Source organism: Hyaena hyaena, unplaced genomic scaffold (assembly GCF_003009895.1).
Source record: "Hyaena hyaena isolate Hyena2069 unplaced genomic scaffold, ASM300989v1 scaffold_90, whole genome shotgun sequence".
Classification (NCBI taxonomy): Eukaryota; Metazoa; Chordata; class Mammalia; order Carnivora; family Hyaenidae; genus Hyaena; species Hyaena hyaena.
The window spans coordinates 534138-560498 of record NW_024080722.1 but is presented as its reverse complement, the minus strand read 5'-3'; the positions used below and the strand labels follow the sequence as shown (position 1 = coordinate 560498).

The window sequence follows — 26361 nt, the reverse complement described above, 5'->3', positions numbered from 1 at the left end:
GGGGGGGGGGGGGGGGGGGGGGGGGGGAGGGGGAGGATGGGAACAGCATTTTCTTTTTTCCAGTAACAGGATCCCCAGTTGCAAGCGCCTGTGACCCGGAAGGCTGCCCGGTGGGGGCACAGTTCCCTCCGAGGCTGGGTGCCAGGTTGGGTGCGATGGAGCTTAGGGACGGGACTCCCTGGAAAGAGGAGGACTTCGAAGGAGCCCTGGGGAGGCCAAAGTCCTGGTCAATGGCGAGGGAGAGAGAGAGAGAGAGCGCGAGCGAGCGCAAGTGAGAGAGCAGACAGTTGGTAGCGCCCAGCAGGGACTTGGGTTATCTTGGGAAATGGGAAGACTAGTCTGGAAAGCTGGACCCCTGCTGAGTTTGATCAGGCCTCCTGGGTTTGAGCAAATCCGTGCTTGGAATCCAGCAGACCTGAGGTCAAATCCCCGTGCCCCTGGGTGCTGGCTTGAGTCCTGTAGTGTTGCCGCTGAACCTCAGTTTTACCATCAGCTTGAGGGTAAATCAGGCAGCACATGTTCCTTTGCTCACCCCCCTCCCACCCGCCCCAGAATAGGGAAGACTTTTCCCACAGTCAGGGCTGAATAACAACGTACAAGGCTTCCTCAGGAAGTTGTGAGTTCCTGAAGAGTAGTGAGTAGTGAGTTCCCCATGCGCGGATGGGTTCAAGCTGAGACCGGGAGTGTGCACAGGTGTGTGCTGGGAGTTCGGTCCTCCTGGGCCCCTCGCCTTCCTTGAAGTGGCCTCTGGCTACCCCGCCCCCATCCAGGCTTGGCCTGAGAGACCAGGGATCTGGGTTTAAGCACTGAGACTTTGGGCAAGTCACTTCTCTTTTCTGTGCCTCAGTTTCTTGAGCTGTGAAGAGGGCTGGCAGGACTACAGGGCTCAGTGAGGAAATGGGTTCTTGCGGTGAGAAATGGGCGTGTACGAATGCCCAGTAAGGCTCAGGCCGCCCTGAGGCCTCCCCCCTCCCCTCTCCTTGCAGATGCCCGGGGTGACCTCCTCTGCTCCTCAGTGCCCTTCTGTCCCTGACTGCAGAGGCACAGAGAGAAAGGGAAGTCCCCCTCTGCTCAGCTGACTGGGCAGGAGGCCATGTGCCCAGGGGTCACCTGAGCCCCCGCTTCCAAGCCCCACCTGTGCAGGAGCCCCTGCTTTGTGTCCCAGCCTTGGAGAAGCTCAAAGCCTGCAGGGAGTGGGGTGGAGACTGGATTGAACAGAAATTCCATCTGGGGAAATCAGGGAGCACTTCACAGAGGAAGTGACATTTGGACAGAGTGTCACAAGGTGGATAGAATTTCCCTCAGCAGAGGCCGTGGTGGAGTCAGATGTGTGCTCAAACCCCAGCTCTGCACAAAACTATCCGTTGGCCAGTTACCTCTCTAAGCCTCGGGGGCCCTGTCTGGTAAACAGGTGTAGTGACAGAAGGGTCATTTAAGAATGAGAGCAAATGCACAGGAAGCTAGAAGCCTGTGCTGCCTGCGACTTGGGCGAGTTGGCATTCTTACTCTGGACAGAGAAGCCGCCTAGGCACGATGACAGGGAAGGAAAATGTCTTGGGTTTTGTGGACAGAGTTCGTTCTAGGGTGGGGGAGGGGAGAGTTGGGAGCAGTAGTTTGGGCCAGAGAAAGGGCCTTGAGTGATGGGGAGTCATGGATGGGGATGAGAGCGGGCTGGCAGGGGGAGTTGGAGGCTGGAGGCCCCTTGGCCACCTAAAGCAGCCACTGACCTCGTTCCACTAAATCCCCAGATCCTTGCCTCGGCCCCCAGGGCCACCCCTCCTCCTGAGGCCAGCGCCCAAACTTAGGTGGTAACTCATGTCCGGAGAGCCCCCCGGTGGCCTTGAGCCAGTCCCCCATTTACATGGCACTTGGTCCCATAGTGGGGACATCAGACCCCTGCGGTGGTGTCCAGCGCCCCAGCCCCCATCACCCACACCCGTTGCCCCACACCCATTCTGGCCTCTGCCACTAGCAAGGAAGGACGATGACTGAGAACCCAGGGGGTGTGTGTGTTTGTTCAGAAACAGCCAAGTGCAGGAGAGCGGTGGCTGGCAGCAGGGGTCTGCAGCTGGCCGGGGCTCTGAAAGGGTTGGGGCCAGGTTGCCACCTCTGGGAAGCCCCCTGCCCACAGTCCCCCTGCCTGCTGCAGTGGTGGTGGGGCCTCACTGTGGTCTGGAGAGCAGGACTCTGTCCTTGGCACGGCTGCATGTGTGGGACCGTGTCCACAGCACCCCTGCCCCCCGCTTTGAGCAAAGGGGGCCACTAAGCAGAGCTCTTCCTTCTCTGGACCCTGATTCCCCATCCGAGGAATGGGCAGAGTGAGGCCTGGGGTTGACAATGGCCTGAGGCAGGTGGAAACAGTGCCTTCTGGATGGTAAGGGTCATCTGGCCGTTTTCCACTGTGCTCTGTGACCCTGAGTCCACTCAAAGGCTAAGGTATGGCTCTTGGATATGAGAGGGTCTTGTCCCCAGTGGAGTGTCATCAGCCCGGTGCCTTCCCACCTACCTTCCCCAAGGTCAAGGAAAGTGTTGTCTGTCTGTCTGACTTGTCTCCCCCAAGGCTCTGGGGGGAAATGCAAGCTTCCCTCTCGCTCTGGATAAAGTATGGCCCTTCTGCCCAACTGGCACACATGCCTTGAGCACCTGCTTCCAGCCCGGGCACTGGGGGGCACCTGGGGGTGAATGGCACGTGCTCCCAGCCCTCACCGAGCCCCCAGGTGGTTGAGGAGCCTGGCTTGTTGAGGTGCCCTGGGGCCCAGAGCCCTTTTGAGGGTAGTGGGAGACAGGCTCTATTCCCGGCTCAGCAACAAGCTGGTTGCATGACTCTGGGTACCTCCCAGGGCCTCAGTTTCCCCCTCTGTCAGGTAGGGCTAATCCTGCCCTTGCTGCCTGACACGTCAGGAGACCTGAAATGCCCATACCTGTACTCATGGGAGGTTTCAACACTTTTCTTCATGTTTTTGTCTGAGTTTTTCCCGGGGTCCAGCCACATGCCAGACCCTGCCCAGGCGCTAGGGACTTGGTGGATGTTTTCTCCTGAGCTGGGCAGCCCCTTCCCCACGTCTGCACAAACCCCGTTTGCATGGCCTTGTATCTCGGCTGCTGTGTGATCCCTCCTCGCAGCCTCCTGAGGTGATATCAGCAGCTGATAACCCACCCCCTGGGTTCTGGATGAGGACCCTGAGGCCCAGAGGCACCTTCATAGAACTAGGTGTGGAGCCCAGGGCTGTGGCCCCCAGGAAGATGGTGACATAGTTGAGGAGGGTGCTGGTGTGACACAGCCACCTCCCCGTTGGGAGTGATGGGCTAGGGAAGGGACCACGTGCCACCCCGGGGAAGGGCAGGGGCCGGAACCGCTCCATGGGGCCCCTGGCCTCACTGAGACCTGCCGAGTGCCCCGCGGGCTGGCCAGCTTGGGAACAGCTCTGAGCCTGGGGGCTGGTTGTGTCTTTTGTCCCCTCACTCCTCCATCTTGGCTCCCCAAGGGCCCAAGGCCCAACTCTCTGGCCCAAATGCAACCTCTGTCATTGTACATTTATCCTTTCCTGCCTCCTCTCTTCATTTGTGCCTGCTGAGACATGATCCCTCTTTTGGGGCTTGACCCCAGCTTCTCCAGGCCCTCCTCACCCTTACATACCCCAGGAGCTGGGAGGCTCACTTCATATCACAGCATGTAATAAAGTTAAAACGGCTTTTGTTTATTGCATGCTTTCTTAGTGCCCGGCAGGGATCTTAATTTTGTACTTGCCTTATCTCATTTAACGGTCATAACAACCCTGTGAGACGGATCCTGGCATTATCCTCATACTATGGGGGAGGAGACTGCAGTCCAAAGAGTGGGGAGCCTTGTCCGTCATCACACGGCTCAGGAATGGTGGAGCCCAGCTCTGCAAGACTCCAGATTCCGAGCTTACAAATGCAGCACCTTGCTGTTCTGTGTGCAGGCAGATCTTTCTGAGGTCAGGCCTTGGCTTTGATGAGGCCTCCTTCTTCCATCTGATTTGTACAATGACTCCACCAAGTGTTCTTGGCCATCATCTCCCCAAATCCTGGCCATGACTCTCGAGGGGGGCAAGGGAGTGATCCTGCTGGCATCCGTTGGGGGTCGGTCTTCCTGATTGGCCCCTCCTCCCGCCCACCTGCCTGGGACCACTCAGGTGATCCCCTGGGCCCAGCCTCACCCGCTGCCCCCACCCCTGTATCCTCACTCACATTCTGCCAACCACATGCTTTCCCTTGCAAGGTCACAGGTCAAACAGCCCCAGCCCTGTTTCTTCAGCACATCTCTTTGTGCTAAGGGCCCAGGGTCCCCTTGTGAGACCCCTGAAGATGCCAGGCCCTGTGCCAAGACCTGTGTCTGATCATCTTATATCTTATTTGGACCCCCACCCCCACCCCCACCCCCCTGCTAACCCTCCTAGGAGGTAGGGGACCTTCTTGTCACTTCCCTTTGCCCGGTGAGGGAACTGGGTTGCCATGTGAAGTAAGTGACCATGAGAGGCAAGGTTGGAATAGAGGCCACTAGCCTCCAAAGCCTCTCACGCTCAGGATCGCGCCCAGGAGCCCAGCGCTCTTTCCCGTGGCTGGTGGGATGTGGAGAACATGGGCGTGCTGTCTCCAGCTCAGCGGGTCAGCCTCGTGGCTCTGTCTTTTCTTACTGAAACCTGGTGGTATGAGGGGCCGGAGCCTGCTTTGCTCAGCTGCTGATGGAGGTTGGAGGGCCCCCAGCAGCTCCGGCACCGGGGGACTAACTGTTCCCCTTGATGGCTGGGGAAACCAAGACCCACAGAGCCAAGGCCGCTTGCTCAAGGTTAAGTAAAGAAGTTAATGGGAGATCTGGAATTCTGACCCTTGCGTTCTATTCCTGCGTTGGTTTCGCCTGTTGCTTTTCCTAAGGTTAGCCCAGATAGGGAAACTGAGGCAGCAGGGCTCCTCGTTGGGTCTTCTTAGGGGAGAGGATAGGGGTTGAACTCGTGTGTAACTCGACATAAATGCGCTCACATCTCAGACCACATACATGTTTTGCTTTAGAAATGACATGAAGCCTTTTGACTGTTTTTAAAAGAAAAGCGACGGCTGTGATATTTCCCCTGCACCTTCCTCTGGAGGCCACTTGGTTTAAATGTCAGGAAAGGGAGAGTATTTCCTGGTCAGGAACATTCAGAGCTCACCGGGAGCTCAAGTTTTGTTTTCTGTTGACTGGGAATTCGGGCAGTCTGTCCCCAGCTCCCCACCCCCACCCCACTGTTATTGGGAAGGTTGTAGCTGACAGTTGCTGGGAGGAGGGATTTGAGAATGAGCAGGCGAGATGCCACGCGGAGTGGCAGGGTGGTTATCGCGCGGAGTGGCAGGGTGGCTATTTTTAGCCATCCCGATCCAGCAGAGGCATTTCAGCGTTTGTTCAATATTTAATTATCCATCTGAAATTGGCCCACGTGGCCTTGAGTTTGGAAGCGGCTCTCTGTGCTGTGATTTCCTCTGACTGCATAAATAAGGAAGCGAGGGGAATCTCAATAGCCCTCCAAATAATGATGATTAAAAAAAAAAAAAAAAAAAGCCCAGTAGCCCTGATACTCAGCAAAGACTGGCTCGTTCTGCAGTCTAGACAGACCCACCTGTACGTTAGCAGGAAAGACGAGCCCGCTGAGGACACCCATCTCGCCCTTGGAAATGTAGCCGTGTGGGTCTATCCACCCCAGACTCCACAGCTGCCTGGTTTTTTATTTGGGCTGGGCTTTCCCTCCTTTGCCAGGTTCCTGTGTTGACTTTGACAGCTGCTGGGTGCCCGAGAGGTGGTTTGGGGATTTTGCTTTTAGAAGTCTTGTTAGCTTTTATTTCCCTCCTCTCTTCTCCCTGACAGACAGGAGAGCACTTTCGGCATCTGGGCCGTGTTCTTTCTTTTTTCTTGGCCCTTGGAGGTGATGAGTTGACATGGCTGTGAAATGAAAAAGGCAGAGTGCAGGGACGAAAATGTGGGGGGCTGTGAGAGGCTCCATCCCCTCCCCTAAGCCCCTGGCTGAGGAGGGAAGAGGGAGCGGGCGAGGGAGCAGAGCATGGAAGGGAGAGGACAGAGGAGAGGGAGGGGCCAGAGATGGAGATGGTCTCCTTCTGGGCATCCCTCTTGGAGTGGGGGGTTTGTAGAGCTTGGAAACCAGTAAATTGGTTAGGGATAGTCTGAGGAAAAAGACAGTTTCTTACCCATTTATATTTCTATTCTGGGGACTGAGTTTGGTTTAGGTGTGGGAGCCCTGACTGCATACCACAAATGCTGTGTGACCTCAGACGAGTCACTAAATGTCTCTGGGCACAGAAGCACTCCTAGCAAACAGGCGTGACCTGGCATAGTATGATTATAGGGCGGGTGAATTGTCACGATCTGTTCATCCAAAGCCTGAGGGGTTAATTGCACCTTTATTAGGGCTGATCTAGAAATAAAATGTGATGCCTGTGGGGATTGGAGACATCCAGATGGTTCCTTGGCATCCCTTCCCCCAGAGGCTGCTACAAGTGTCACTTGTACTTGTTCAGAGCAGCAGAGCTTTAGTGAGCCACCTACTGTTTGCAAACCCAGTGCCAGGGGCTGGCGTGGAGGATGCAGCCAGTCCCCACCCTCAGGAAGCTGAGTGTGGGGGAAGGTATTCTGTAGTCAGGTTAGCAGATGACGTGAATGGAAGGATAGGCAGGGCCTTGAATGGTGAGCCAAGAGGTTGCAACTCCCCCTCGCAAGCCACAGAAAATCTAAGGAAAGATTTTAAAAATAATGGTAATTGTAATGCCGATTTCTAGGGTGTCAGGGGCTCCAATAAGTCCTTTAATTGCTTCAATTCATTGAATCCTCATTCTCTCACTTTCTCTGATCTGTTGCCTTTGGCAGATGAGAAAACTGAGGCTATGATTGGGTAGGTTACCTGCTCTGTATGACCTAGCTGCTGAGTAGCAGAGTCCAGAATGTTTAACCCTCACTATACTTCCCAGAACTGTGGTTTAGGAGTATGAGTTTTAGGAGCCAGCAATCGAGATTGGTGTGGGTCAGCGAGAAGGTGCGGAGAGAGTGCGTATCAGTGAACACAGGTGGCCGTGTCAGCTGTCCAGGACCAGGAGGCCATGGATCTGAGCTGGGAGAGGGAGAGAAGGACCAGACCATTTGGGAGAGTTGGGGAGGAGGTCATTCACGCTTCCTTTGGATCCAGAGGGAAGCCAGTGGGTGTGGGGCTCGGGAAGCAGAGGGCAGGTTGAGACAAACTGACAAGGTTGGAGGAGGGGGTACAGGGGATGCCATCCCCATCTGAGGGCTAGTGTTGGGCACATGGGCCACATTTGCTCCCTGAACGACAGCAAAATAAGAAGAGCAAGGCCAGCGCAGTGAGTCTCCCATGGCGTCCATTTCCAGGGAATCCATTTTAGTCACGTTTCTTTATTCTGAGATGATGGGTTTGGGACTCTTTTTGGGGTTAGAAGATCCCTTTTATGAGCGGCAAGATGGTGATAATTTTTTTCAATGTTTTACTTTTGAGAGAGTGCAAGGGGGGAAGGGCAGAGAGAGGGGGACAGAGGATCCAAAGCGGGCTCCTTGCTGACAGTACAGAGCCCGATGTGGGGCTTGAACTCACGAACCGAGAGATGGTGACCTGAGCCAAAGTTGGATGCTCAACCGGCTGAGACACCCAGGCGCCCCAAGATGGTGCTAGTTGTTTGAACATTGTATTTAGCAAGACAAGAGGTTAGAGGTCATGTTGTTGCTGTTCCCTTATTATGCTATGGTGGTGTTTTTATTCATGAAAATTGAACTGGGTCCTGAAATCCCAAATCGATGGGAGCCTGGCACTCAGGAGAGCAAGAAAGTGATGGGAGGAGGCCTTTGGAAAGACCTAGGGGAGTTTGGAGCTCTTGGGGTGGGTTGGGAGCTGGCAGAGCTGTGGGCACAACTGAGAAGCCTACTCTGGCTTTTGATACCCAGACAGAGGGCAGGGAGTAGGGTGCCGAACTGGACCATTGGAGAAGTTCAGTGGCCGCCGAGGTCCAGGAGAAAGGTTGAGTTTCCCGAACTGTCTCTGTGGTCACAGATCTACTGGTGTCTGGGAGCCTGATTGGACTTAAAGATTTAACAGCAAGCAGGTTGGAACCCAAGGTCTTCCCCCCGTGGTTCTCCCAGGATGGAGCCCTGAGCTCCAGAGGATCTAGGCTGTGGCTCCCGGTCCCACCCACACAGACAGCGCTGGTGCTGGGGGCCTGGGCAGCCCCTCCTGGGGACTTACGGACAGTCCCGTGGGGAGACCCTGGGAGCTAACCCTCTCTCCTCTTTTCTGAAAAGTATAATGTTTACGTTGCTGTTTCTCTTTCCCCACTGCAACTCTCAGCATTACAAAAGCTATAAGTAACCATTTTGGATGAGAAGTGACAAAATCCACTTTATTCCCAGCACCCAGTGATAAGCTCTGGGAGCACGTGGGGGTTATTTCCAGATCCCCCCCCCCCCGCCCCGTTCTTGAATTTTTAAAACATTGTAAACTCTTTGAAATTATAGAAAGTATAGAAAACCAAATTGCAGACACCCATGCATTCACTTCTCAGATGTAACAAATGTTAACATTTCCGTATTTGCTTCTCTTTCCTTCTCGTTCCTTTCTCTCTTACCTAGAAATAGAACGATTCAGGTTCAGCGGGGTCAGCACAGTATACAGCCCACAGGCCAAACCCAGCCCGCCACCTGTTTCTGTGTGACCTGTGAGTGAAGAATAGCTTTTACATTTTTTGATGGTTGAAACAAAAATCAAAAGAGGAATAATGTTTTATAATGTGAAAATTATATGAAGTTCAAATTTCTGGGGCGCCTGAGTGGCTTGGTCGGTTAAGCGTCTGACCCTTGATTTCAGCTCAGGTCGTGATCTCACAGTTCATAGGTTTGAGCCCCATGTCTGACAGTGCAGAGCCTCCTTGGGATGCTCTCTCTCCCTCCGCTGCCCCTCCCCCATTTGCATGCTCTTTCTCTCTCTCTCTCAAAATAGATAAACTTTAATTTTTTTAAATTAAAAATATTAAAAAAGAAGAAATTCAAATTTCTGTGTTCATAAGTAAAGTTTATTAGAACACAGCCATGCTTATTATCATTTACATATTGTCTGTGCCTATTTTCTTATTTAAAAAAATTTTTTTTAATGTTTATTTATTTTTGAGAGAGAGACAGACAGACAGAATGGGAGCAGGGTAGGGACTGAGAGAGAGACACACACAGAATCCGGAGCAGGCTCCAGGCTCTGAATTAGCACAGAGCCCGACACAGGGCTCAAACCCACAAATCGTGAGATCGTGACCTGAGCCGAAGTTGGATGCTTAACGACTGAGCCACCCAGGTGCCCCTGTGGCTGTTTTCATGTCACTTTGCAGAGTTGAGTCATTGAGAGAAGTCGTTGCTCTCTGATCCTTTATGGGAAAAATTTCCTGACCTATGGGGTGTGGCTAAAGCGCCCCGTCCTCTCCCCAGGGATGACGAAGGCAGTGTGTGTCTGGCCAACCTGCGCTTTTATGCTTTTACTGCGTATGCAAATGCTTCCGAAGGTGTAATATGGCATTATTTTAAAGAACAAATGTGGAGAAACTGCGACCAGCAGAGACAGCAGACCCGCGTCTGCACCCCGGGACCTCCTTACTTTCCAGGCACAGAAGGTGAGGAGCTCTGCCTGCCCTGGGATAGGCCCCGAGGCTGCAGAGCATCGAGGACATGACTCTGCAGACCGAAGTTCCTCGAAAGCCTCAGAAAGCAAAGGAGGAAAGAGATTCAGGGACAAGACAAACCTTTAGGCAGCTCACGAGTCCTCAGAGTGACCAGGAGCTCCGGAGTTGTCTGGAAGGCTGGGAAATCCTTGAACGTGAGGTGCCTGTTAGGATGCGGAACAGGAAGCATATATACGCTGTCAAAAGCGATTGTTAAGAGACTCGTGTTGAGGGTCCTCAAGAAGAGCTGGTGACAGTGTCTACAAGATGCGGAGAAGTTTGCAGGACTTATCCTGGACCGTCCATGAGGCCGGCCGGGGGGCGGACCCCACACTGTGCTTTCGGAAAGGCCCCTTCATGAGGTCCCAGGATGTAACTGAGAGGAACGCCGTCTCCTTGGCTCTTCCCTCCACCTCATGCGTACCAGCAGCCTGACCCCCCCACGTCCCCTGCGGGGAGCTGCTGGGTGGGGACGGGTACCCTGGACATGCCCCTCTCCCTGCACTCCCACCCCCAGCAACAGTGCGCAACGTTGCCTGACTTTGAGCCACGTCTCGAACTTGAAGACTACTTGAACTCTGATCCCGGTTCCACTGGAGACACAACAGACTGTTACAGTTCCATGGTCTCCAGACTCCTTCCCTTCCCCACACCCACTGTCATGGAAGCAAAATGTGATACGCAGCGAGGCCTCCCTCTTCTCTTTCTGCTTCCTGCTGGGGCTGTGATGGGACCTGGAGATGTAGAGAGAGGCCAAGGGCAGGGAGGAAACTCAGCTTCCTGGCTGATTGAGGCGCGTTGTCCTGTCACTCATCTGTGCTCATGATGGAGGCTCATTTCCCATCGTGCGGCAAAACCCTTAGGTTCAGAGATTATGGGGCCTCAATCCCCGCTTCTGCGTTCCTAGCCATGTGGTCAGGGTTCTGAACCTGTTTCTTCCTGGTAAAGCTGGAGTTGCAGTTTCCTACTCTGGGAATCAGTTTTAGGATAAAAAATAATATATATGGGATAGTCACCATCCCCAGATCTGTTTCTCCACATTTCCTAATGGTCCATTTTTTATTACTACAGATATCCAATTGTTCTAGTGCTATCTGTTGAAAAAAACTATCTTTCACGCCATCAATTTACTTTTGCACTTTTCCCCCCAAAATCAATTGACCATATATGTGTTGTCCTATTTCTGCATGCTCTTCTGTTCCATTGATCTATGTCCTTTTGCTAATACCACGCGGTGTTGATTACTTTAGCTATATTTCAAGACCATAAACTATGTCTTGAAACCAAGTAATAGAAGTCTCCCAGCCTGTTTCTTCTTCTTCTAGATTGTTTGGCTATTCTAGGTCCTTTGCCTTGCCATCTAAATTTAAAATTGAGCTTGTCAGTGTCTTCAGAAAGCCCGCTAGGATTTTAATGGGGATCTCATTGAATCTATAGATCAATTTGGGAGAAATGTCATCTTACCAACACTGAGTCTTCCCTATCGTCAAACATGGTATATCTCTCCATTTATTTAGGTCTTTTTAAAAAAGTCTCCCAGTGATATATTTTTAGTTATTAGTCTTGTACTTCTTTTATTAAATTTATTCCTAAGTATTTTTGATGGTCTTTGTTAATTACCAGGAAGGATGGAGATGTTAGCCTACTTGCACACTAGCAGCTTAGCTTGGTAGTTTCATGGATGCTGGGAGAAGATATGAGACCCATGGGTCAGAGACAAAGGACTCTGTGCATAGCGGGTGGCATGAGCTTCATGTTTACATTGGTCCCCTTTTCCCCCAAGTTCCTAGGGCAGTCACAGATGGCCTGTTCTAGAACATAGGATGATCGCTCTGTTGTTTTTCCAAATTACAGCATCATGTCCCTTACAGGATCTGATATACAATCCAGAGGGTCAGCTGTTGCTCAGGCTAAAAATTATACAAAGAACTGAAATTCAGTTTGCTTTAACATTAAACCATTAAATTAGAAACTTGGAGATAATTTAAAATTTGGATTCCAAGTTGTCATGTACCGAAAGGTAAAGAGAGTTTTAAAGTTATATGTAAAAATCAATATATACACACTTAAAGCTTTATGCCATTTTAATTTGTCAGAATAAGTAAAGGCTGTTATATCTAGAGCTGTGTTCTAATTTAACAATACAATTTTTAAACAAAGGTGTAAAACATTAAGTCCTGAGGTCGAATTTTAGGGAAAAAATACATAGCTTATATTTTCTGGATGAAATGAAAGATAGGATGAATTTAATAATACATCTGAATACTTTAGGTTTAGATAATCATGGTTCCCTCTAGAGTGCTATCATTAAAACGTATATGCCCTCGAGAAGTATGATTGATGTAAATAGTATCAATACTGAGGATAAATACACAGGGTGCTGAGTACAGAAAGATGAAATGTTCTCCAGGCAACGGATGTAAAAACATCTCTAAGTTATATTGCAGAATAACCAGCAAAGGTACCCTACCCCCTTGTGGTTTCCAGGTATATGTGGTTATCATGTAAGTCATTTGATAACAAGTACATGGTGGAGAAAGACACAAGTTTACATCACATACGGTGATGAATATTTCTAGAAGGAAACTTGTCTCCTTTTTTAAAAGCGGCTGTACATTTGAAGAACAAGAGATGAGAGACCTTGAGTGTCCCCTGTCTTAAATCGGCCAGCAATCTGACAGCATTATCCCTCTATCTTTAATGTAATTACAGCAAATTGGGCTCTTCCCAGTGGCTCTGTTGGTTTCCGGTTGCTCCTGTAACAATGACCATAAATTCGGTATCTTAACACAACACAGATTTATTATCTTACGGTTCTGGAGGTCAGAAGTCTGAAACCAGTGTCCCTGGGCTGGAATCGAGGTGGTGGCAGGACACTATTCTTCCTGGAGGCTCTAGGGCAGAGCCAGTCTCCTTGCCTTTTCCAGCTTCTAGAAGCTGCCCGCTGGAAGTCTTTGACCCATCCCCCGCCCGCCAGCCTCTGCTTCCTTTATCGCAGCGCCAGCACTGCCTTCTCTGACCTTCCTATCTTCTTCTTGTTGGGATAACATTGGGCCCTGGAGGTAATCCAAGGTAAACTCTCCATCTCAGGATCCTTGACTTAATCACATCTGCAGAGTCGCTTTGACCACACACGTGACATGTTCACAGATCCTAGGGATCAAGATGTGGGCTCTTAGGGGCCCATTATTCTGTCTACCGCAGGTGGGTAAGGTTTAGCAACCTCTAAGGAACACCTGTCCTTCTCCCAAAGGCAGATGACCAAAGGCTGAAACTGGAAAGAGTGTGCAGTGGGAGGCACTCTTTATTTAGCTGTTAGAAGCAGATAATAATAAGGGACGGATGTTCTTCATTAACACACACAAAGATAGACACAGAGGCATCATAGTTGGACTGCTGTGTCTGGAAAGTTCTAACAATGTGAAGATTCCATGGCCTGTTGCCATGGTGATTTTACCTTTGGCTCTTCCTGCTGTTTACCTGGCCACTCCCGCAGTGGAGGGCGGGGAAGGGGGGTGGGGGCCAGGCTTTGGGCACTCTGGGATGGGGAGCTGTGTGCCCCCACCACTTTTTTCCTAAGTCTGCTTTTTGGACTCTCCTAATCCACTTTCTGTAACTGGTCATTTGGGCTGCCGTTACTGATTTATTTGTTTCCTTTTCTGACTTCGTTTTTCTCTTCCTTTCCTATGTGTTTAGGGGGCACAATTCGTACTGAATCATTATTCCACCCGTGTATATTTTAATTTTACTGTTAGTGTTTGGAAATCTGAATTATTCTTCATTAAGCAAATGGTACGGTCATCTGTTCCTACCCATAGTGCATCCCATTCTTCAGAGAGAACCTCTGATGATAATGTTTTGAGTACTGTTTATGGGTTTTTTTTTCCTATATGAATATATACACACACATACAAAGAGAAGGTAAAACACCGCATTACATTAATCACATAGCAAATGTACTTGCGCCTCCATTGTTGAGGGTAAGCCTTGGCTGTGATTTTTATATTTCTGTGCCTCTTACCTCTACATCACTGGCTACTCTCTACTTAGGTGACACTGGATACCAATATATTTCTGCAGTTAGTTTCTTGAGCTGGAAAATCTCAATTATTTACACACAGCTATGATTCCATATATTTTAAATAGGCTATTTATTAACTTTCCATTTTGAAATGATCACAGCTCTAGAGGCAGTTGTGGAAAGAGTACAGAACGGTTTCTGTGTACCCTTCACCTGGTTTCCCCTGATAGTTACATCTCACATGACTATCATACACTATCCTTTAGCATCAATGCCCTCTAGTCAGAACCCCCCTGGGAGCACACCTCTAGTTAGGCAAGTTGGATTTATTTTTTAACGTGGCAGCGAGGGACAACACGCACCACTGGGACCGACAGGGCGTCTCAGTCCGAATATGGTAGGGAAAAAACCTGCTGTAGGATTTGGGCTTTGATTGGGTGCTTTTGGGGAAGTCTAAGGAAGCGGGGTTCGCTCTAGCACGGCTGCTGCCAGAAAGCGGGGCACTTCTGTGAAAGGTTATCTCAAAATTTATCTTTGGGGGGGGGAAGCAAGCATGACTATAATGAAGCTGTCATTGTAAAGAAGCAGCAGTCCGTCATTTTGGCCGACATAGGAGGGTGTTTGCTGTTTTGCGGGTGGCACGGTGACCCGGCTTTTGTCAGTTGCTTAGACAAAATTATGAAGTGGCCTCGTTTTGTCTCACTTTATCATGGTAACCTTGTCTCAGGCGGGGACCCTGTAAGATTGTTTATGTCCAGAAAGAGAAAAACGCGGCGTAGCTGTGAATGTCAGGTCAGCTTCTGGATGTCAGCAGCTGTTTCCATCCACTCTTTTCCTCCCTTCTGGAACTTGGTACCGTGTGTGTATAATTCTGTGCCATTTTTATCACATGTATGCACATTGGTGTAACCACCACCACAATCAAGACACAAGACTATTCCGTCACCACGAAGATCTCTGGAGCTGCCTTTTATAGCCATACCCATCTGCTCACCCCCCACCGTTCCTAACTACTATTCAACTGTCCATCTCTAGAACTTTGCCACTTTAAGAATGTCGTATAAATGGAATCAGACACTACGTGGCGTTTTGATACTGACTTTCCCCCCAAACATAATGCCCTTGAGATCCACCCGAGTTGTGGAAATCTATCAGTGTGTTCTTTTTTCACTGTTGTGCAATATTTCATGGTATATGTGTTTGTTTCATACTGATGCCACACAGATTACAATTTAGCACTTGGGGTGCCTGGCTGGCTCAGTCAGAAGAGCTCACGACTCTTGATCTCTGGATGGTGAGTTTGAGCTCCATGTTAGGTATAGAGATTACTAAAAAACAAAAACAAAAAAAACTTTAAAAAATTTAGCAGCTTAAACAAACACAGATCTACCATCTTATGGTTCTATAGGTCGGAAGTCTACCATGGGTCCTACAGGACTAAAATCGAGATGTTAGCAGGTTGGGTTCCTTTCAAAAAATCCATTTCCTTGGCTGAATTCAGTTCCATGTGGTTGTAGGACCGAGGTCCCGGGTTTCCTGCCAGCTGACAACAGAAGAGTGTTCCCAGCTGCTAGATATTTCTTGGCTTGTGATTCCTTCTTCCATCGTTCCTCTTGAGCTCAGAATGTCTCTTGCTTCTTCATCATTGCATGTCTCTGACTCATTCTCCTGCCTTCCTCTTCCGCATTTAAGACTGTTTCCCCCTGGCTAATTCATGATAAACTCCCATCTCCTTAACATCAATCACGTCTGCAAAGTCCCCATTTAAGGTAACATACTCCCAGGATCTGGGAATTAGGAAGAAGAGTGGATTTCTTTGGGGAGCCATCATTCAGCCTCATAAATTGTGGATGGACCACAGTTTAACCATTTAGCCTACTGAAGGGTGCTTTGTTGTTTCATTTTTTGGCTATTACAAATGTTATGAACATTCTTGTGAAAAAAACAAAAAAACATGTAAGTGGATTCCATTGTTTCCTTCGGCAACGTACCTTTTTTTCACTCAACGTCATATTTCTGGGCAGGCTTCCTGTTGATCTTACACAACTGGATCCTTTGTAGTGCCATTGTGTGTCCTGTGAACAGGGTCCCTGGATCTGTACCCTTTTCCTTGCTGTATAGTATTCTGCCAAATGATTGCCCCAGGCTGTGGTCATCCATTCCCCTCTTGGGGGACACTTAGGTTGCTCCCAACATTTTGCTACTACAAACAGTGCTGCAGGAGACATCTCCATGCAAATCTCCGTGTGCAAGGATGAAGCATCATTCTAGACTGGACACATAGGGGGGGAATTCTGGTCCTCGGGCGTGCGTGTGTTGGTTTCCATTAGCTCTAATCTAATTGTCCTCCAGACCCTTTCCACTCCACCAACGGTGATGAAGGAGCCCTCCCCATCCCTGTCAACATCGGGTCACTGTTCTTTTTGCCTATCTGAAAGGTGGGGAATGGTATCTGGTAGTTTTAATTTGTATTTTCCCAGCCACTGTTGAGGTCCAGCACACACACGCGCGCACACACACACACACACACACACACACACACACACACCTGTCTTGTCTCCTTTTTCTGTCCTCGCGCTTCTTTTCTCCTGACATGAGTATTAGAGGTCGCTGCCTCTGCCTGTTTTTAGGCATTAAGATCTGGGCAGTACAACCCGACAACTGAAATTTGGTGTCTTGTCTGAAATTACAGGATGTTCCTCAGGCCTCCGCGTTTCCATGGGAACAAGTAACAGTCATCCTTCATGATTAGGTGGTATCCATGGCAACCAAGCCAGCAGCATTTGAATGAAACCGATTTTATTTTATTATTTTTTTTTTGCAAACACATGAAGGTTAAAATGCATGTCTCTGGCCGGGGCTTCCGAGAAGGGGAAGACAGCCTGGCGCTTCTGGTAAAATGGAGACTTTTTTCCACCTCCTCCTGGAAAGGGCATCTGGGATCAGCTTGGCCAGTGGCCTAGTTTTGCAGGTGGGGAGCCCTGAGGTCATGTGGAGGTCACAGAGGGAGTCTGAACTGAGAGAAGACTCCTGGACCAGTGCTCCAAAGGGCTAGGGGTGCCACCTTCACGCCGCACAGTGTGAGGCCCCTTAACATCTCCGGGGTGCTGCTTGGCATGAGCCGTATTGCTTAGACCTCTGAGGACGTGAGGCCCGCGCCTCCCAGTGTCTGCCTCCCTAAGTTAGAAAACAAGTACTGCTAAATCAAAGGCCACAGGCATCTGCATGTTTGTCAAGGACTCAGACTGATCCCTTACAGGCAGAATTGGGATGGGGGAAGGCGGTCAACTTTCCATAAAGAAAGATTTGGCGTTTTGTCTTTGCTCTGGTTGTGGTGGTGGAGAATAGTCACTGCCCTGACCCCCTCCTGACTCACTGGATTGATGATAAATCATGAGCTCAGAGACGGAGAGGGGTTTGCCTGGAGTCACACAGCAGAGGCCAGGTTGAATCCTGTCTCCTAGGGCCAGCCTTGTGTGCCTCCCCACCGCCCACACTCCAGGCACCCTCAGCCTTCTCTGAGGTGCTTGGTGTAGGTTGTTGGGGGGACAGTTTAAGGGACTTTGGCATGTATTCTTACTTCCTGCCTGCAGGAAATTTAGAGGAAGTCGTTTTTGCCTCACAGAACCTCCTTTTCCTCATCTGGAAGGTGGAGCTCACTATAGCTGTCTAAAGTGTCATGTGGGAATTCTATCTTAATGGGTCCAGAACTTGCCTTCTCAGTGGAGGCAATACTGCCCCAAGTAGGTGAATAAAGTTGGTTCTCAGAAGGGAACGGGCAAAACACACACACACACATGCACACGCACACAGACACACACACACAAACAAAAAAAACTCTCTCTTTTTACTGTATTAAAGGCCAACATATGTACAGTACATAAAGGTAGCTACTGTATATGTGGTATTAAAAGTTTCATGGGGGGAACTAAAAAAATGTCTAGAAAGACCCCTCGGGGGACACGATAAGCAATAGAAGGTAAAGAAATGCTGGTTCAGCGATCCACGAACTTATAGTTAGCGTTTCAAGCCGCTGGCAGGCTTGGGAAAGCCCTTTGGGGTGTCAGATGGGGAGAGAGCCTGGCCCGGCCCAGGCCCTGCCCCTGGAGACGTCCGACGTGACACAGCTTCCTTCCTGGCCTGCTTCCCCCACCCTTCTGTTAAGGAGCTGCCTCCACTCCCCGAGCAGAGCAGAAGAGCAGAGACGGGTCTCAAGCAGCTGGGATCCCACCAGGTGGACCAGTCAGGGCCCGGCAGGAAGCAGATGGCACTTAGCGCTGGGAGCTAGGATGATGGGAGGCGTGGGCGGGTGTGTGGAACTTGACAAGGAGTGTGGTACCCCAGAGCCAGTGACAATGGGGGGGGGGTATGATCTACCGAGGCTGAGGGAGGGGAGGTGTGGGAGCGCTCAGGGGGCAGGGTCATCTTGATAGGAGCCCGGACGGTCAGTGGAGGGAGGCAGCCAGTGTGGACGACTCTTCCTCCCCCGATGTCCCTCCAGGGCTCTCTACCGCTGGCCTAACCTCATGGAAGCTGGGGGGCCCTGGAAGCTCAGCTGGTGAGGTCTACACAGCTCAGCCCCTTGGAGCAGAAGGCAGGGTGGAGAAAGTGGAGGACGGGGAGCTGGGGCCGGTGGAAGTTGCCTGGAAAGGTAGGAAGGTCCCCTGTCGCTTTCCTCTGGAGGGCAGGGCCTCTGGGCATGCAGGGGAGGCTGAAAAGTCAGGGAGAAGGACCTGGCCGCTCTGCGCAGGAGGGGGAGGGGACTGTGCCCCATCCTGCAGCTCCTGATACATTTCTGTGTTCTCATGTGGGTGGGGCACGGCCGGGGCTTCTGAATTGAAGTCTAAGGCTATTTGGGGAGCACCCGAGAGAGCCTTTGCTCTAGTCCTGCTGAGTTAGGGGCTAATGAGCAAGTTCCTTTCCTCTGCCATCAGCTTCCTCATCTGCACATTGGGTGGTTGGATCAAGCAACCCCGAGGACCCCCCGGTTCAGACCCAGTAGTCAAGAGGCGTGTTCTGCACAGGTTGTAGGGAATATCAGGCTTGGTGTCAGGGGAGAGGCAGCCTTGCTGGGCTTCTCTCGCCCTCCCAGCTGACTCCTGTGTGTCCCACCCGGAGCCATGGTGGCCTGCCTGCCCAGGAAGGGTGGTGGTGGAGCTGTGTGTGTGTGTGTGTGTGTGTGTGTGTGTGTGTGTGTTGGGGGAGGGAGGGGAAGTTCCTGAAGGGCTTCTGGATGCTGAGCGCTGTGCCTCATACACGGGTAGGACCCAGTAGTCATGGTGGACACCCAGGTGGAGGTGTTGGGGGGTGTGAGGAGGGAGGTGAAGGTAGACTGAGGAGCACAAAGAGATTTCCTAGAGAAACCTCCAAACGAGTGGGTGTCTCCTAGATTGTGACTAACAGGGACCGCGGAGGAGGAGGGAAGAAGGTTCTCAAAGGAAGCAACGCAAGGGAAGCACCTAAGAGATCTCAGCCCCTGGGCTGGGGAGAGGCTGAGTAGTGGAAGATTTTCCAGAAGAGGTGACCCAGAGCTAGTGCCCACTGGGGCCTGGTATCACCCTCGCCGTAGGTCTGCCTGGTAGTTACGCCTGCACCCATCCCCGCAGGTGGCCCCATTCCCCCGGGCCCGGGGGCATTGCCTGCTGGCCGTTGGCCAGGGCTCAGTACTGGAGCCTATCCTGCAGGGTGGGGTGACGGGCTCCATTCTGTCCTTGCACACTTCTGGCTATGTGGAGGGAACGGACTGGAAAGTGTAGGCATTGCCATTCTGCCTTCTGGGACAGCTTGCTCCCCGTCATCCATCCTGCGGATGTGCACACGTCCACCCGTCCTCATGTGTGTGTCCCTGGGGACGAGTCTGCACGGGTCCACATTGAAGTGTCCGCGTAGATGTGGACGTGCACTTGCATTTGCAGAGCATGCATCCCTGTGTGTGCGCGTTCCCCAGGGAAGTCTCTGCGCTGTCCTTTTTCTTCCTTTCAAGCCAACAGGACTTTCCCGAGCAGCCCCCACGTGCCGGGCTCCACACAGGGTACTGGGGGGTGTGGAGGTGCCGCCAGCTTGGCCATGGGCGTTAGGAATTCCACAGCCAAGCAGAGAGAGAGAGAGAGAGAGAGAGAGAGAGAGAGAGACACGCACTGTGTGCCAAGCGAGAGCGTGGGTAGGAGGCTTGGCCTGGCTGCTGCTAGAGGAGCCAGAAGCGGGCTGAGAGCTGGAGGGGTGGGGTGTGCGGAGAGCTGACCCAGGGGTCTCCCCCGGGGCCTGCGGGATGGGACAGCCCGACTGGAGCACCGGCCCAGGGTGTGGGGGAGCCAGCCAGGGGAGCGGCCGGTGGCGCTGAACTGCACCGGCGTGCTCAGGTCACTGCTGTAAGTTGTAATGAGCTGTCACTATTTAAAAATCAAAACATTTCATATATTAAAAAAATTTTTTTTAATGTTTATTTATTTTTGAGTCAGAGAGAGACAGAGCTTGAGGTGGGGAGGGGCAGAGAGAGAGGGAGTCACAGAATCCAAAGCCCGGCTCCAGGCTCCAGGCTCTGAGCTGTCAGCACAGAGCCCAATGCTGGGCTTGAACCCATGAACGGTGAGATCATGACCTGAGCCGAAGTCGGACGCTTAACCAACTGAGCCATACAGACGCCCCTAAAACATTTCATATTTTAAAGGGCTCCGATTTCCAGCTTTTCTTGAGCTGTGGGAAGCCGTGGCTACCCTGACGCCGCCCCCCCCCCCCCTGGAGTCCCCCCCCCCCCCCCCCCCCCCCCCCCCCCCGCTGCCCGCCCATGGCTACACTGAAATACCCAGCTGCCTGCTACACTTGATCCCAGAACCTGCCAGCCCTTGTGTTCCCATCAAGTTTAAGGCCTCTGGAAAAAAAGATCCAATTTGGAAGCCAGAGATCACAGATCCTCATGTTTAAAGGGGCTGCTTCTATACCTCCAGTAACAGGAAGCTTATTATGTCACAAGATAGATGACTCAAAGTGAAGATTTGGGGAGACCTTTTTTTAAAGAAAACATTGGGATATATAAAATGAAATTTGCATTTTCATCATTTTTAAGTGTCCAATTTAATGGCATGAAATACATTTACAGTGTCGTGTGACCATCACCACTACCCGTTTCTCGCCCTTTTCCATCACTCCAAACAGAAACTCCTATCATGAAGCAATACCTCCCCATTCTGCCCGTCCCCAGCTCCTAGGTCACCTCCGACCTACTTTCCATCTCTGTGAATCTGCCGATTCTAGGTGTTTCTCTTAAGTGGACCCATACAACATTTCTGTCTGGCTTTCATAGCTCAGCACGTTTTCAAGGTTCACCCCCACTGCAGCACGGACGAGAGCTTCTGTTGGTTTTTATGAGGGAACAGCATTCGTTTGTCTGGATGCGTCACATCGAATGTGCGAACGGCCATCCATTCACCTGTGGATGGACCCTTGGGCTGTTTCTACCTCTGGGCTGTTATGAATAGCACTGCTATGCACATTTGCATACAAGTCGGTGTCTGTGTCCGCATCCCTGTTTTCAGTTATTCAGGGTGTAGACCCAGGAGTAGAATTGCTGGATCATGGGGGTAACCCAGCCCTTAACTTTCCGGGGGAACAATCAAACCATTTTCCACAGTGGCTGTACCATTGTAGGGGGGCCAGTTGCCTGTTGTCCCTGCCAGGATGGGAATGACGGGAAGGCCCGACCGAGTGGCCCCCATTGTCCGTCCTCACCCTGTCTCTCCCTCTGTTGACAGAGTCGCCCCAGGAAAGGCCAGGCTCCCGGCGCAGTCTGCCCGGCAGCCTCTCAGAGAAGAGCCCCAGCATGGAGCCCTCGGCCACCACGCCGTTCCGGGTCACGGTAACTATCTCTGCGTCACCATCGCCACCTGGCCTGGGGTGCCGCTCTGCGACCCCGCGGGCGCCCTTCCTGGAGCCTCACGGACCGGGAGAGAATCCAACCTCCCTTGTTCTAGGTATCCGATCGCTCAGCTGCTCCCCTCTCTGTGGCTCACAGCCTGGGGGCCACATGGGGGTCCCGTCCCTGAGGGAGGGGGAAAACAGAGGACAGACAACCCTGCAGCCACGGGGTCCAGAGCAACCCGGCCGGGGAAGGGAGAGTCCAGTGTGAGGCCAGATAAACACCCTCGTGTGGGCACACGCACGCCACGCTCCCGTGACTCTTAGATGCACGATTTTTATTTTTACATTTTAATATCTCTCACGTTGCAGTCTGTGGCCTGTCATAATTTAATTGCTGCGTTTTTTTCTTTCATGGAGATGCATAAAATAATGCTGCATCTTGAAATTGATGAGGTCTTAGAATTGACAAAGCACCATGTATATACGTTAGCTATTGATTTCAGTGGCCTCGCCAGCACACACCTTTTTGTAACAAACCCAAACAGCTTTACGGAGACGGAAGGCAGGGGCCCTTATCCTGACTGTGCCCCGCTGTGGCCTTGCCGAGCATGCACAGTGCTGTATGTCACCGTGCGCCCCTCTGTCCAGTGCTCTGTCAGCCACAGAGAAGTATAGACAGGGAGAAGCAGTAAACACCGTCTCTTCCCCTGGGAGCTCATGGTCGATAGCGGAAATGGATGGATGCTTGATCATGACTTCATCCACTCCTTCATTCAGCAGCTTTTATGGTGCGCCCACTGTGTGCCAGGCACCACTATTGGGACCAGGGATGGGGCTGAGTGGGTGGAGCTGGCCAACAGAGCCCCAGGCAGACCCTCTCATGGTCGAGCTAGGTGCTATGAAGAAAGGCAGGCTGTGATAGAGGACACCAGGAGGGCTTCCTTGAGGCGGTGTGGTCGAGAGGTGATATCTGCGCCAAGGCCCAAGGGATAAGGAGCCAGCCCTAGGGTGTCAAGGGAAAGAGGGTGGTGGGTGGAGGGAGCAGAGAGGGCACAGCCCTGGCTGTCACCATGCAATGTGATTTGGGGGCTCCAGGTGAGCTAGGGGTAACTCGCTGTTCCCTGTGCGTCAGAAAGGGTATCCTCCTGGGGGCTGAGTTGGTCTCCGAGGGTAGACAGGGACAGTGAGAGAGGGAGTTCCAGGTAGGGGGAACAGCAGCTGCAAAGGCACAGAGGCACGCTAGAAACTGATGTGTTTGTGGAACGGCGAAGTTCATGGTGGGGCTGGAGTTGAGAGGTATGGAGGACAGGGTATGGGGTATGGCTGGGAAGCTAGGCTGAGTCTGGGTCAGATGACCTTCAAAAGCCAGGCTAAGGGGGTGGGGCTTTCCTCAGGGCAACTGACCCTCCCACTTGACTGTGTCATAAGAATGCTTGCAAAACAGCTTCTTAGGCCCCCTCAGGATCTCCGTGCAGTGGGCCAGGGGCAGGGCCGGGGTTTCTGCTTTTAAAGAGCTCCCCGAAGCCTCTGAATTAGCCTAGGGCAGCGAGGAGGAAAGGGAACCTGTGCTGAGCTGGATTCACAGTCACTCCCCGGGGTGTGGTGGGGGCCGCTGGGAGATGGTCTCCAGCCTGCACTGAGGGCAAGGACGCTGACACCTGGGTGACCCTGACTCCAATCAGTCAACTGGAGCCCAGGTCAAGTCCTGCCTTCCCCCGGCCCTTGGGGCCACAGCTGCTGGGGCTGAGCCTTCAGGGGCCTTAGGGAACAAAGACTAATAATAACGTAGCCACCCGCACTGTGCTTCCGGTCTTACATACGTGATCCTTTTTAATCCTCAAGACAGCCCTGAAGCTGAAACTTCGATCACCCCATTTCACAGATGAGAAAACTGAGGCTCAGAGAAGGGAAGTCACTCAGCCAGGCTCCACCAGCTACTAAACGGTAGAGCCAAGATTGAGACGCAGCCTCTCTGACATGAGTGTACTCCCGGCTGTGAGGAAGGGAGCCGTGGCCCCCATGCCCTCCCAGAACCTGTTTCCCCTTACCTGTGCCCCCTTTTTTTTTTCTGCTCCGATAGATGTATCATCACACCTTGAAGTTGCTATCACTGTAGCTCTTTAATCGCCGGGTAGCTTTGGCATCCTTCTTGTAGCTATGTCTTTGCTCCATTAACCACGTGTGGGTCAGAGCCAGCCCCAGGCTTCTGAACCCCCAGGCGCTGGGACTCACATCCTGCCTGCACGAGCGGGATCTGCAAGGTTCACAGTGTATTCACTTGTCGTTTTACCTGCTTCTCACAGCAACCCGGAGGGGAGGGACCATTAGTGTCCCATTTCACAGATGAGGGAACTGAGGCTGAGAGACGTGACAGAGTTTGCCTGGTGTCATGCGGCTCCTGAGTGATGGACATTCACATTTTGTGTCCTTCCCTGGGCACCTTGGTCCTTTTCCGTGTGGAGCAGTTAAGGAAAGGGTGTGAGTTTCTATATTGGGCTGTGCTTGGAGCTCAGAGGTGCTAGAGAGCTCAGAGATAGGGATCTGCGTTCAAATCCTGACTCTTCCGTGATCTCTGTGACCTCAGCCTCTCTGAGCCTCGTGTCCTTATCGGTAACGTGTGGAATGTCCACCCTCCCTTGAAGGACTGTGGTGGACCTTCGTGAGTCCTGGCACGTCGCAGCCCACGTCTGACCCAGGGTAGACAGACACTCAGTACAGAAAATCCAGAATTATCCTTGGAATCGTATTTCCCTTTTTGGCTTCAAAACAGTACAGATCTGGGGAGGGTTGGGGTGGAGAGCAGAGGACAGGGCATTGGGGGGAAGGTGGGAGGTGAGCCTGCCTTGGGTGTTGGGGACAGACCCTGGGTAAGACCAGAAGCACACCCTCTTCTCCTGCCCCAGCCTACACTTGCTCACACACGCTGCCACAGGCCACGCCCTCCGGCGCCTGGCTGACTGCCGCTGTGCACAGCCCCCCGAGGGGACCCGGGGAACATGGTTTTGCCTAGGGGATGCACGGGAGACAGCACAGGATATACCTGAATAACTGGTGTCTTCGCTGCCATTTGAAACTCCGGTGACAGGATGTCACCCCCTCTCACAGAAGTGCCCTTTTGCGACCATGTAGTTTAATGGAGAATCAACATGCTGTGTTCTATCCGATTCATTCTGTGTGCCTCACCCGGGAAGACTAAAGCCTGAAAGGGGCTGGGCTTGTCCAAGGTCACCACTCAGCTAAGAGCACTTCTGGGTCCGGGCTGTTTGTACCCATACGTGGTCCTAACCTTTTGTGATTTGGACTGGGATTGTAGCCACCTCACAGTGCGTCAGGGGCTCGGTGCAAGTCCTGCCTCTGTGTCTTGGAGATCATGTGACCCTGGAGGACCCTCAGTTTACCCTTCTCTAAAATGAGGCGTGTGGACTTTGTAAGGTGACATGTGGTTTGGGCATATAGTGGGTGCTTAAATATTTTGATGCAGTAACGAAAAGAACGAACTGAAAAGTCAGCAGACTCAGGGCTGAGCTGCAGATGAGCTTTGTGACCTGGGCAAGATAGGGAGCGTTTGCCCATCTCTTAGGACTTCCTTTTATCTACAGGTGGAGTTGGGGGTGAGGGGTGGGTCACTAGGATCTCACGGTGCTAGCAGGCTGGGGTGTGCCCTAGACGAGTGTAAGATGGGGAAGGGAGCCAGAAGCAGGTGACCCAGTGGACCACCTTCTGCCCGTCTCTGGCCCTCAGCTCGCTGGCTCCACAGAGACGTTGAGGCCGCGATTCAAACCCAGATCTGTCTTCTCTGCACCCGCAGGGAATCCTGGAAGGAAGAGAGGGACAGAGAGAGGGAAGGCAGGCAGCCAGCTGGGGCCCCGTATCTGCACACACTCACTGTCAGACTGGGTCCGGGGCTCCTCATGGACCCGTCTCCCTTCCCAAAGCCCAGGCATCCTTAGCACAGCAGCAAGTCCCCCCTTCTCACCGGCCACTCGTGTGAAGAATTCATGGTTCGATTCGGCGGGAAGGCGATGGTGACAGTTAGCGGTCTCCCCGCGGGTCTCCTCAGCCCGCCACCTCCCCCAGGTCCAACCTCCCCTGGTGTCGGCTGGGTCCTCCCTGTCTGCCTCCTCTGCCCCGCCCCCTCCCATCGACCTTGAGGGCAGCTGGCAGGGCTGGGGTGTGGGAGGTGGCAGAGGCTCTGGGAAACTTGACAGCCAATTGATTCCTCCTCGGGAAGTTGAAAGTGGAGAATCGTGTTTGAAGGTTTAGCTGAAATTAGGTCTCAGGGCTATTTTTTGCAAGATGGAGAAGGAGACGTGTCAGGGAGGGGAAGTCCCAGGGGGGTGGCGGAAGCTGCGGATAGACTCAGTCGCGGGTTGATTGCAGATGCTTCTGGAAGGGGGTCTTAATTCCTTTCAGGCATCTACTTCCGCTGGCTGCTCGTTTGTGCCCGCCCTGGGTGGTGTGACGGAGGTGTGGCTGGGGTGCTGCGGGAACCCAGAACAAGGGCGGCTACCGTCGGCTGGTAACGGTAGGGAAGAATTCCTAGAGGAGGCATCTTTGGGGCTGAGTTTTGAGGGATGTGTAGGAGTTTGTCAGGAACAAAGGGAGAAGAGTATTCCGGCTGGGGGACACGAGAGTGAATCAGAGCAAGCCAGCCGCCCTGTGTGATTGGAGGGTTGATGCGCCGGAGACATGAAGGAGGGGGCACTGGAGAGGCAAGTGAGTGGCTGAAGGCTCTGGACTTTCCCCTGTGGGACACGGGAGTCACAGGCGAGGCC

General features: G+C 52.2%; 1 protein-coding gene across 7 annotated transcripts in view; it reads left to right on the top strand.

The window, feature by feature from the left end:
- LOC120233414 (DAB2 interacting protein) overlaps positions 1–26361 on the top strand; it is a 165372-nt gene that overhangs the window by 46361 nt on the left and 92650 nt on the right. For 4 of the 7 annotated variants that reach the window (XM_039234643.1, XM_039234633.1, XM_039234634.1 and 1 more), the window contains exon 2: positions 21481–21584. In XM_039234643.1, coding sequence (XP_039090574.1) covers positions 21549–21584 — 36 coding nt within the window. In that variant the 5' untranslated portion in view covers positions 21481–21548. Of the gene's footprint in view, positions 1–17935; positions 17967–18233; positions 18384–21480; positions 21700–26361 lie in introns of those variants that run through there. The other 3 variants (XM_039234642.1, XM_039234635.1, XM_039234637.1) reach the window with 3 other exon arrangements.